Source organism: Labeo rohita, unplaced genomic scaffold, assembly GCF_022985175.1.
Source record: "Labeo rohita strain BAU-BD-2019 unplaced genomic scaffold, IGBB_LRoh.1.0 scaffold_535, whole genome shotgun sequence".
Taxonomy (NCBI): domain Eukaryota; kingdom Metazoa; phylum Chordata; class Actinopteri; order Cypriniformes; family Cyprinidae; genus Labeo; species Labeo rohita.
The window spans coordinates 42,386-53,997 of record NW_026129457.1 but is presented as its reverse complement, the minus strand read 5'-3'; the positions used below and the strand labels follow the sequence as shown (position 1 = coordinate 53,997).

The 11,612-nt window shown below is 40.8% G+C and overlaps 1 protein-coding gene across 1 annotated transcript; it reads right to left on the bottom strand.

Annotated features, from left to right (window-relative positions):
* Nucleotides 1-6,709: 6,709 nt before the first annotated feature.
* LOC127161041 (complement C1q-like protein 2) lies at nt 6,710-8,208 on the bottom strand. Its single transcript, XM_051103680.1, has 3 exons — nt 7,848-8,208; nt 7,485-7,616; nt 6,710-7,284 (listed from the first exon to the last, which is right to left on the bottom strand). The coding sequence occupies exons 1-3, from the start codon at nt 8,194-8,196 to the stop codon at nt 6,977-6,979; spliced, it is 789 nt and encodes a 262-aa protein (XP_050959637.1). The 5' UTR covers nt 8,197-8,208; the 3' UTR covers nt 6,710-6,976.
* Nucleotides 8,209-11,612: the final 3,404 nt, after the last annotated feature.

The window sequence follows — 11,612 nt, the reverse complement described above, 5'->3', positions numbered from 1 at the left end:
CATGTGTTTACTTGTTTTTATATTTCATATGTAGAAAAAATGTTTTTTTCATTCAATGTTTTTTTTTTTTCACAATCATTTTTTTTGTATGTAATGACAGGACATATGATCACATGATTGACAGATCTAGAGTGAACGCACTTAGACCCATAACAGTCGCACACATGGAAGAAAACAGACAGTGCCCTTCAGATCAGATAATTCAGTGGTAAATTAATATAAATGGTATTCAGTATAAAAAGAATGCAATTTGTAGGGGATGGGGGATTTCCCTCCTAGTATGTATCCCTCCCCAGTGGGAATACAAAAAAATATAACTGTCAGTTTAACTGGTTGTGTAAAACAACACCCTTTTTACCTTGTCAAAATGAGCTTTGCAAAAATCATCCTGTTCTGATGAATTGTTCCTTTAAATGCAAATGAGCTCTGCTCGCCCCACCCATCTCTTCTCTCTGTGGAGTGAGATCGTTTACTTTAGCTGCGTTTAGCTGCTAAACTTGCTAACTAGCACGGTATTAGGAAAGGTGATTGCAGAGGTTTATTATAAACCCCTTATACTCACTTCTGCTATAGGTGAAGCTGGATCACACATGATTTGTGCGAACATAGACAGATATATGTAGATCGGGAGGTGCATTCCCTTCACAAACAAACATAATCTACTGCATCTTCAGCGGCTCAGATGTCAGGAGTAAATGACGACCACTATGTTCATTATTACATCCAGCAACACAACACCTCAATCACTCAATCTGAGATATTCTTGTCTAACTTACATCCCTGCTTCAGCATTGAAACAGTAGAGGTCGTACTGTGACAGCTGTTCTGAGGTAAGACACAATTTATATTCAAACATAATGTAAACGTGCACTTTGCATCTGATGACGCCTTTAAAGGGGTCATCTATATAGTGCACTTCCGGAATTGATGTCACCTGGTTGTCTGAGAGTGGAGGTGTCAGAGAGTGCAGGTACAGATGTCTGCAGCCAGACCCTTCTCCCAATTTTTGTCTCAACAGGCGTGTATTCTAGAAAGCAAGGTTAACTTACCATCTGTTAAACCCTGATCTCTCGGTTGATTAGCCCAAAACCTGCTTACTCTGTGTATGTCTGTTCCAAAGCACCTGAGAGGAGTTCAGTCAACCTACTATTGGTAACTGAGAGTGAATGCACGCGCACTGTGTGCATACAGGCATTTTCAATGGATTGCCGAATTCATAAGTCACCATGGAAACTCAAAGCGAAAAGAAAAGTGCAGCATACTTAACAGAGGTGGAGTTGGAGGTTTTAATGCAGGCTTACAAAGAATTCAAGCCAATTATCATGAATAAACCCCAATACAGCTGCATCAGCAAAGGCAAGAGAGTTGGCTAGGCAAAAAATGACCAACAGAATAAATGCATTAATTTCTTATGCGTTAATTTCTTTGCATCGGATGCAAAGTTCACTTATATGTGTTGTTTGAACATTAATACATGTTGGCAGTGTATGTACAAATCTACCCTATAATGATAAAAATCCATGCATGTCACGATACAGACGAAGGCAGAGACGGAAGTAAGTGTAACAATGCAGGGGTGAGTTTATTGAACAGCAGCAGGGAAAGCAGGAAGTGATCTGTAGACCAGACAATGTGTCTCTGAACAGTCCGGGTATATATAGGGGTGTGGTAATTGAGAACAGCTGATCGTTAGTACTCAGGTGACTCGGAACGGCAGGGAGGAGCTGCAGGGGGTGTGGCTTGCGTGGGTGACTGAGGTAGGACTCTGACAATGCAATGGTTTAATGGTTTTAAAAGTAAATTTAGTGGAGCTCCTGGTATGATTGTAAGTTTATGAAAAAATGGCTTGGAGCTCTTACTTCCAGAGGGGGCGTTACAGGACATGCAATGAGTTAACTATTTGATTAGAAATGGGACCCTCATTATGCGCAAAAATCATAGATGATCTATCTGCCCCTATATCAAAAAGGAAATTTTGAGGTTGACCATGCACCATTAATGTAAAATATGGTAGTTCTTCACCATGATTTGAAAATGTAAGGGTCATCACAGACAAATCGGAACTGACATCACTCTGTAGGCATCCCTTTTGTTATTCATTATATCATGTAGTTGCATATTGGGCGGGTCGTGACCCTCCCTGCTGTGGCTGTCTCGTCTGAAACTTCCTCTTTATCTGATCTTTATCCATTTGCCCACTTACAAAAGCCCTTCATGTAGCCCAAAAGACCACAACGGTAGCATATTGTTCTTGGCTTTCTTGGTTGAGCCAAGTGTGATTTCACTTCTGCTTTCTGGTCATGTTGGTTCCCTTTGATTTCTGGCCTGTAACATTGCAGCCTCAGTTTAACTGCAAAGCTTCCAGATGAATCTAGTTCCCTAACTCACTTCCCTAAAGCATCTATTTCCATGTCAAATAAATTTGTGGTTGTAATTAGAATTATTTGAGCTTGTTTGCATTGCACGTTATTCAGGAACGTATTAATGAACAAAGCCCGCATTTCAGCATTTGCAGCGCATTATAGATATTGCCTGTGTCCCATTTGTTTATCTAGGAAAACTCTCAGCTCTTTAAAGAAGGTGTCATGGTTTTCAGACTACTCCCAAAAAATAACTCCTGAGGGCTACTGGCTGTAGCTGTGCCTGATATTTTATCATTCTTGTGGCTTAATGTTGGACATTCAGTACACAGTAAAATCCCCAGAGTAAAATTAACTCTGTTCAGAGAACATTTGGTCCCTCTCTAGATAGAGTTAAATTAACACTGAAGCAGAGTTCAAGTTAATGAGATAATTAAGTGATCAATTAAATGATGATTGTGTATTAGTGGTGAAGACCTGCTGTTAACAAGCAGAATGACTGAAGAAGAGAAACACAAGAACTACAACTGACTTAAGACACAAATGAAATCAACTGATATAAAACACATTAAATCTCTCAAACGCTAACGCATTGTGGTGGGGTTTGTTTAAAGTAACTTTTTCAGTAATATTTCAGTTAATAAACCAAAGAAAAAGATCACTTCATGATGTTGAGACAAATAAGGAGTCGCCATGGATGAGAGGAAGGTGAATGCCGTGTTAAACTGGCCACGACCTACAACGCTCAAAGAACTCCAGCGCTTCCTTGGCTTTTCGAACTTCTACCGCCGCTTTGTCCGCCACCTCAGCTCTGTAGCGGCTCCTCTCACGTCTATGGTAAAAAGGGGAACCTCCCGCCTCACCTGTTCTCAATCAGCTATCCAGGCCTTCGACGACCTCCGCCAGAGATTCTCTAAGGCACCCATCCTCCATCACCCGGACCCCAACAGACTGTTCGTCGTAGAGGTAGATGCTTCGAGCCCGCAAAGATGTTCCCTTGCGCCTACTTCTCTCACAAACTGAATCCGGAGAGAAACTACGACGTTGGCAACCACGAGCTCTTGGCTATTAAACTAGCTCTAGAAGAGTGGCGACACTGACTCGAGGGCGCCAAGCATCCATTCACTGTCCTTACAGATCATAAAAAAAAAACGGAATACCTCCGCTCAGCCAAGCTGCTCAACCATCGCCAGGCACGATGGGCCTTGCTTTTCACCCATTTCGTCTTCACCGTCTCATACCGCCCAGGTTCTCAAAACATGAAGGCAGACGCTCTCTCTCGCATGCACGAGCCCGATCTCCCCACCAACTTCTCTGAAACCATCCTGCCCTCCTCCATGATTGTGGCACCTGTTAGGTGGGATATCATGACTGAGATAACCGAAGCTCAAGCTCAGGATCCTCCCCCAGCCGACTGTTCTGATAACCTCCTTTACGTTCCTCTTTCCCTTCGACCCCGGGTCCTGGCCGAGGTCCACGCCGCTCCCAGCTCAGGTCATCCAGGAATCAAAGCTACCCTGCACCTGCTCCACAACTGTTACTGGTGGCCCAACCAGCGCGCCGACACCGTCAAGTTCGTCAAGCAATGCACAGTATGCAATCAGACCAAGGTTCCACACCGCCTGCCCACCGGCCTTCTCCAGCCCTTACCCGTACCACAGCGTCCTTGGTCCAACATTGCGGTGGACTTCATTACTGACCTTCCTCCCTCCAGTGGGTACACTACCATCCTCACCATCCTCACATAGTCGACCGTTTCTCCAAGGGTTGCCGCCTGATTCCTCTCGCCAAGCTCCCCACACCTATGGAAACGGCCGAGCTCCTCTGTAATTGGGTTTTCAGGTTCTACGGTCTACCTGAGGACATCGTGTCTGACCGGGGACCCCAGTCCTCCCGTCTCTGGTCCAGTTTCTTCCGCTTCCTGGGGGTCAACGTAAGTCTTACATCAGGATACCACCCCCAGGCCAATGATCAAGCTGAGAGACTGAACCAGGAGTTGACCCGCTTCCTCCACTCCTAGTGCCATCACCGTCAGGAGAACTGGGGTTGTATGTAGGCTCTGTCACAAACGTGGTCTCTGTGGCTCCCTCCGACCGCCATCAGCGGGAACCATCACCGGACTTTTAACACACTACATTTCCCACAATCCCGTACCTGGGACTCCCACTTCCGGTTCCGGGTCTCCCTCGGATCGCTTCCCCTTGGCGGCCATTTATACCCCTGGCCGGTTGGCGGGCTTTTCGCAAAGTTTTGGTTTGTCTGACTATTCAATCCTGAGCGTTTTCTTGTGTTTGCCTACCTGTTGCAGATCGGACTGTTTATCACTCGTGTTTGATTTATTGCTGCCTGCCCTGACCTTCTGCCTGGACTATCGTTTATTCTTTGGATTATCTGTGTTGCCCCCGTCTGCCGTGGATTTAACTCTGCCTGTTGTACTCCGAGTATTGTTCAATAAATTTGTCACAAATGGATCCAACGACTCCGGATCAGTCACTGACCATGTTACACAGGGAAGCATCTGTAAGCAGAACTTCCCACACGATTGCTGTGTCTCTCTATTTGCCAGGTATGCTGACTCTTTGAAATGATTTCTTATTTTATGTTTTATGCTGATCAGTTGTGTAACTAAATGTTAATCCATTTCTTTAATTGATGTATTTGCTCCATTGATTAATTGAATTTACTATTTTTGATTGATGTTTTTCTATGCCTGGCAAAATAAATTTTCTTAAAAATTTCTTGATTAATTTTAGACTCTTCTGAAATCATTATTTCTAGTAGATTGTGAGGAGGCTGTTGCTACCGCAAATTACGACGAGGATAGAGCAAACTGCAGGCTCAGGATTGAATGGAGCAGTAGGCACATCATCTGAGACCTGATTTCTGTCTATCACTGATGTTAGCAAGTTGTACAGGAGAAGACTAAAGTAAACTACACTTTTTGTGAAGGCAAGCAGTAGGCAGCTGTCAAAAAGGGTATTAGTCACCTACATACCTCTGACTCAGCATCAGACTGGCGTTTTTGTGATCGTGAGATCGGCGTAATCGGCCGGTGCCAGACTCAAAAGAGGCATTGGGTCCCTAGTGAACGAATAATTGAAAGTATAGTGAGTCCAAAATAATCAGATATCTAAATTACAACAACTAATATTATTATCAGCACCAAAAATTACTATTGCAATTTGTAAATACTTAAAATTGGAGTCAGATTTAAATGAGGAAGAATTCAGAGTTAAAATAGAACTAAAAGTTTTAATAAATCAAGTTACTTTTCACAGAAGCATAAGAAAAGACATACACGCAGAACACCTTCACCCAGGCTGCTGGAATTTTGGGCCAGTGGGTGGGACCTTACATTACTCTGGAGATTTTACTGTGTAATCAACATTGATTCAGTAACATCTCCTTCTAACGTTCTTGCCAGAACCGCCCTGTAATCTGCACCAGTAAAGTGATCATATCTTGTATGTGTTTGCAGAATATTCACAAATTTGCTGAGGTTCTGAGGAGAAGGCAATCTTTTGCATATTGCTTCCATATCTGCCATTTTTATAGGTTTAACTGATATGCAGTTACCAGATCTTAGCCATACCATTGCACCATTGGACTTCTTATTAGACACTTCTGTTTTATTGCTGACTTTAGCAGATTTTGCAATATCTGTGCTCATCTGTGTCATTTTAAATTTAGACGCAGGAGGTGTGGTAGGTTCAGGCATACAGTATGGTGGGGGTTTATCCCCTGCGAGGCAGTTTTGTCTTGCCACATAAGCAGCCACTTGTTTTTTCTCTGGGCCCTGGTCCCAAACTTGTTTCATATCTTTCCAGATACCATAACTCTTAGTCATATAGTTATAATCCTAATTAGTATCACCCCAGCCCTCCTTAACCAGACTTTTAGCCAACTGCATGCCCTCATTCGTAAATGCACCCTCTCGTGGATGCGGTGTTTCGATTTGCGGTTTCATTTTTTCTGACCATCCTGCCATATTACTGACACACAAAGAACACAAAGTTCCACTAACGACTAGTGATTACCTAAAATTAGGAACCTACAAGGGGCACGCGCTGTATTTCCTTTAAGAAATATAAAAAAAGCACTTACCCCTTTTATCATAGGCCCTTCCAGATCCCCGGCATGTCTTTCCCACTCAATCTCGGGACAGTGTTCCCGGTTCTTACCGAGATTAGGGAAATAATTCCTCCCCTTTGCGGACAAACTGTTAGAATTCAATGTCTAACTTGATTCAATAGTAACTGCCGAAATTCATTTTTGTTGAGTTGGGATCCCGGACCAATGAAGTAACCACACACACAGGAGTGCAATTCGTTCAAAAGTAGTTTATTAAGAGAAGCCTCCAATATTTATATGGTGAATATAGAGAAAATAAAATATTAGTTGTCAGCAGAAATACAGAAAGTTCAAACATCACATCCTTATAAGAAAGTACAACAGTACACCATGTTTTATGATTCTCTAGACTAGACTTATGTCATGTCTGCTTTTCAGGTTAGTATGAGAGGGGCACAGGAGGTCAAGATTATTACAATCTCACAAGGTTCATATGTTAATGATTCATCATGCTTTCATCTTAAATCATACGCCGTTTTCACATTTCACCAAATCACATTCTTCGACTCTCCGAGGGGAAACAGTAGGTAACCACTGAAAGTGTTGTGGTAATTTTTATTATCCTGGAGCCTGCTGCCAGCCCAAAGTCTCACAAAGACAACATCTCCAACCTCCAGGATCAACACAACTCCTTTTGAGGCGGTCACAGCATAGCTAGCCTGTTGACCATGTACCATAACCACCCGCTGTCCATTCTTTATAAGGTAGACACTTGATGGATATGATGGATGTCCTTCACCGTACACAGAGATTTGGAACACATACACTCCTTTCAGTGGGGCTGTGAAAATACCTGAATCAAATAACAAGAGATAAAGCAGAGATCATTAGCTGTTTCCTGTATGATTGCTTAATTACCAAGCACAGCATAATAGTTTGGATACACAGCATATTATGATTTATATCATTTAATTTTCTTTTTCACATTATGCAACTGCAGAGAGGTTTGAACAGAGCAGAAATGTTTTATGATTTCATTTCATTGGTAATTACCTGTATTTGGATTGTATGCATTACCCACATTTGTGAAGACCACCTTGTAGTTCAGTGTGATGTCAGTGGTATAAGGACCAACATTTTGAGTGCTAGTTTCCAACAGTGCAGTTGAAAATGCTATCTCTCTGTCTGTTATTGGAAAACATAATCAATATTGTGATATTACTGTTCTATAACACTTTAAATTTAAGTAGGATTTAAGTAAGACTGTTAAGTGACATTTAAAATGCTTTTTGTAAAAGACAGATAATAGTTTACAAAGCGTGAAATTTTACATTAACATTTAGTCTATGTAATGTATCGCAAAGGTGTTTTAGGCTGAAGATCCTTGATAAAAGCGTGAATGTTTTGGTGAGGTACCATTAATTGTCTTGTTCAGCTCTTTCAGGAAGACCGTTTGTTGTTCTACAGCTTCCTCAGCATCCTTCAGTCGCGTCTCTAAGGCTCTGATGTTGGCTTTCTGCTCTGTAACTGTCACCGTCAGTTCTGTCAGTGCTGCATAGATGTCAGGATAGCACACGGGGTAGTTTCGTTGGCTGTCAGTTGAAGCTTCATCTCTCAGAGCATCTGTTTGAGGTGGATTCTGTCTTCTGTCCTCATTGCTGAGCTGTTGACTGATCTCATTCCCACTGACTCCTCCATCTACATGCTGCTGTACCACAAACACAAAGGTTTCCAACAGCAGCAGGATTCGTAACAAACCTTTCATTCTTTACTGATGTTTGTGTCCATGCAGCTTGTTGTGGTCTTTTTATAGTGTCCTTATATAGTGTCTTTTGTACTTGATTTATAGTGTTTCAGATAAAGAAAAATGTAAAAGTTAATCATAAACAATAACTAAAGCATTGTTCTGGGTTCAGTTGATCTTTAGCTCTATTTGCAATGTTTATGTAATATGCCCTTTAACCCTTATGACCGTATAGATTGTTTGTCACTTCTGTGAAATGCACTAGATTACGGATAGAACACTTTCATATTAATTCATTGTGCCCTTTTATCAGAGATGGGGAAGTAACTGAGTACTTCGCAAGTACAGTACAAAGTAGATTTTCCTGGTATCAGTACTTTACTTCACAATTTATTTTCACTTTTTACTTTTACTCCTTACATTTGTACACAAATATCTGTACTTTCTACTTCTTACATTTCAACCCAGGCTCGTTACTTTAGTTTAAATCTGCATGTTGTGGATCACCATTCGATAACAAAACTAAATCATGAATCGGTTAGTCTGTACAAGCAACACGATTCGGCTCCGCATCTCCGCCAAACGTTTCTATTACTTGAGTTGAAAATGGAGTGGATCAGAGAGGCAAAACTACTGACATGTTCAGGACTTCAAGTGCAGGTTAGTTTCATCTGTAAATAGGCTACTGTAGTTTTGTCTAGTTAAGCACTAGCAACTCTTAGCAGTAGCCAGAGGATTAATAATAGCTACTGTAAACTAAACTAAATTAATTACTGTCATCACTCTAAACATAGTATTTTGAGTAACAACAGGGCAACAACACAACCACCAACAAATAAAACTAAAAACCACAGTAACTCTAGTTAAGCCATGGTAACCACAAATTAACCATGGTTTTGAAAGTATGGTTGCAAAAAAAAAAAAAAAAACACGGTTAATTTTGGTAAGAGAAAAATATGAGTCATGATAATGCAATTACATTTTCAGTATTAGATTTTTTTTTCTCTAAAGATATTGTCATGGTGTAATTATTATTGTACTAATTTTGACATTTAAGCTAAATATAGTTTTCTTAAATCTATAGTATTTAAGTAATTTTCAGATAAAACAACACATGGTCATAATGTGATCTTTTAAATTGACCTAAAATAACCTTATGTTATTGCAAACCAAATACAGTAAAGTGGTTGTTTTGCAAGAAGGTGGAGACATTTCTGTTCATAGCAGTAGATGGGAAAAGGGACAGGTACAAGAAAATTAGTGAAAAAAAAAGTAAACACACAGTGAGATGCAGAGAGATTTTATAGAGAAATTTTGCATGGCCCCAGCCTAAAGTTTTAAACCTTTTTTAAATGTGATGGCCATACAAAAAAACTGTGTTTTCCATGGTTTCAGAATTTGTTGTGGGTGTATGGGATGGCCTAGATGAGTGTGAGATTTCCCAGCCTGAAATTTTGTCCCAGTCCTGCCCTGTTCTACATGGTGGTTGTTCAGCCTTGATACATTCATTAGCTAACAGCATTTTAAATATAATGTATTTTGTATTAATGTGTCAATACTAATTTGAGGTCCAGTTACCAGTGTGACACTAAAACAGGTAGTAGTAATGGGTACTTTTTACTTAAGTATGATTCTTAATACTGTGTTATCTGAATAATCCACAGCTGTGTTTTTTTGTTTATTGATAGTTGTTCATGAGTCCCTTGTTTGTCCTGAACAGTTGAACTGCCTGCTCTTCTTCAGAAAAGTCCTTCAGCTCCCACAATTTCTTTGGTTTTTCAGCATTTCTGTGTGTTTGAACCATTTCCAACAATGACTGTATGATTTTGATATCCATCTTTTCACACTCAAAAGCATACAATCGTTGCTGGAAAGGGTTCAAATACACAAAAATGATGACATGTACACATACATGATTCTTGATGTGTGTGTGCTTAAATGTAAGCTTTTTTCTTTTTATACTTTAATCAAAAGAGCATTTAAAAATCACAATCAAAAGAGCATTTAAATCCTGCACTTAATCCTGTACAACCACAATATCAATAATCAATAAGGTAACTCGCAGATTCATGCATTCATGTTAAAACACAACCAACACCACAAAACCATCTTTTGGTTTGTCTAGCTGTTATAATTCATTTTCAGCAATCAGACTATATCTAATGTTAAAAAGTTAAAAATTATTTTCTCCCTCAGTGATTGTGTTTTGTTAACATCAGGTGTCTTCAACAACTCTGTTCTGGAGGACTGAAAACACAAGCTTTTGAACATAATGCCTGTATCATCTCCATGTAACCAAAATGTGAATTTGTGAAAAAGATGACGTCATGTGCATGTGTATTATGTTTTTGAAGGGTGTTTCTTGATCGCCAACTACTGGCCTGGCATGCATAACAGTATTCATTAGCATAGTGCTTTTTTTGTTTCCAGTTAAACCAATATTTTTGTTTTAATTTTACAAAACTTTTTGGTGCAATTTCACTCATTTTGAATGGTTAATTTGTAATCATCTCATTAGATTAAGGGTGTACTCACACTAGGCAGTTTGAACCGTGCCCGAGTGCATTTGGCACCTCCAAAGCGCGGTTCGTTTGACTAGTGTGAGTGCTCCGAACCGTGCCCGGGTGCGGCTCATTTAGCCGTCCCTGGCCCGCTTGGAAGAGGTGTGCCAAAGGACGGTTCAGTTGGACTCGGGTGCGGTTCGCATGTAGTGTGAGCGCTAACCGTGCTGGAGCACGGAACAGGACGCGTGGCGCTTTTTTTCCGATGTACGGGAACTGTATTCGGTAATCAAAGCTGCAAAGTCCTTGCTGCACTTCAGCTGGTACCTTGCAAACCTCCTCATACGAGCAACATGACTGCGTGAAAATTTTCATGCCACAAAAGCGATAGACTTGTTTAGCAATGGGCTGTGGACAGCCACGGCCAAACGACTCAAAATTACTATCCACAAAGTAACCAGAGCAATGGACTCCATTGCGTTCAACGAGAGTGCCGCTCTTCCTGTTTATCCTGAAACCGTCGGACCATAATGACGTAAGCATGCTCCGGCATGAATGCTAAAACCCTATGTGAGTGCAGGCCGGAGTGGGGAGGGGGGACAATCGTACTCGGGCCGGATCACGGCAACCATGCCTAGTGTGAGTACACCCTAATTCTAATTAAATCTTATGTTTAAATTGAATTAATAATATTGCTTGTAATCTGTTGGCAGTTTTGAGTAAATATAATGTATCACTTTTTACAGTGCATGTTTTCCTGTTTCGTGTGTTACATGGAAAGCTAATGTTACCGTTAGCTCGCTAATGTTATTCCGCTTAACTTGCCTGAAAATGAGGTCCGATATCCCTTCTTATTTTCAGTGTTCATTCACGACAGGCTTTTGGGTTACTCAGAAAGCGATGAAAGGATAATTTTTTATCACTCTCTTTAGGCTG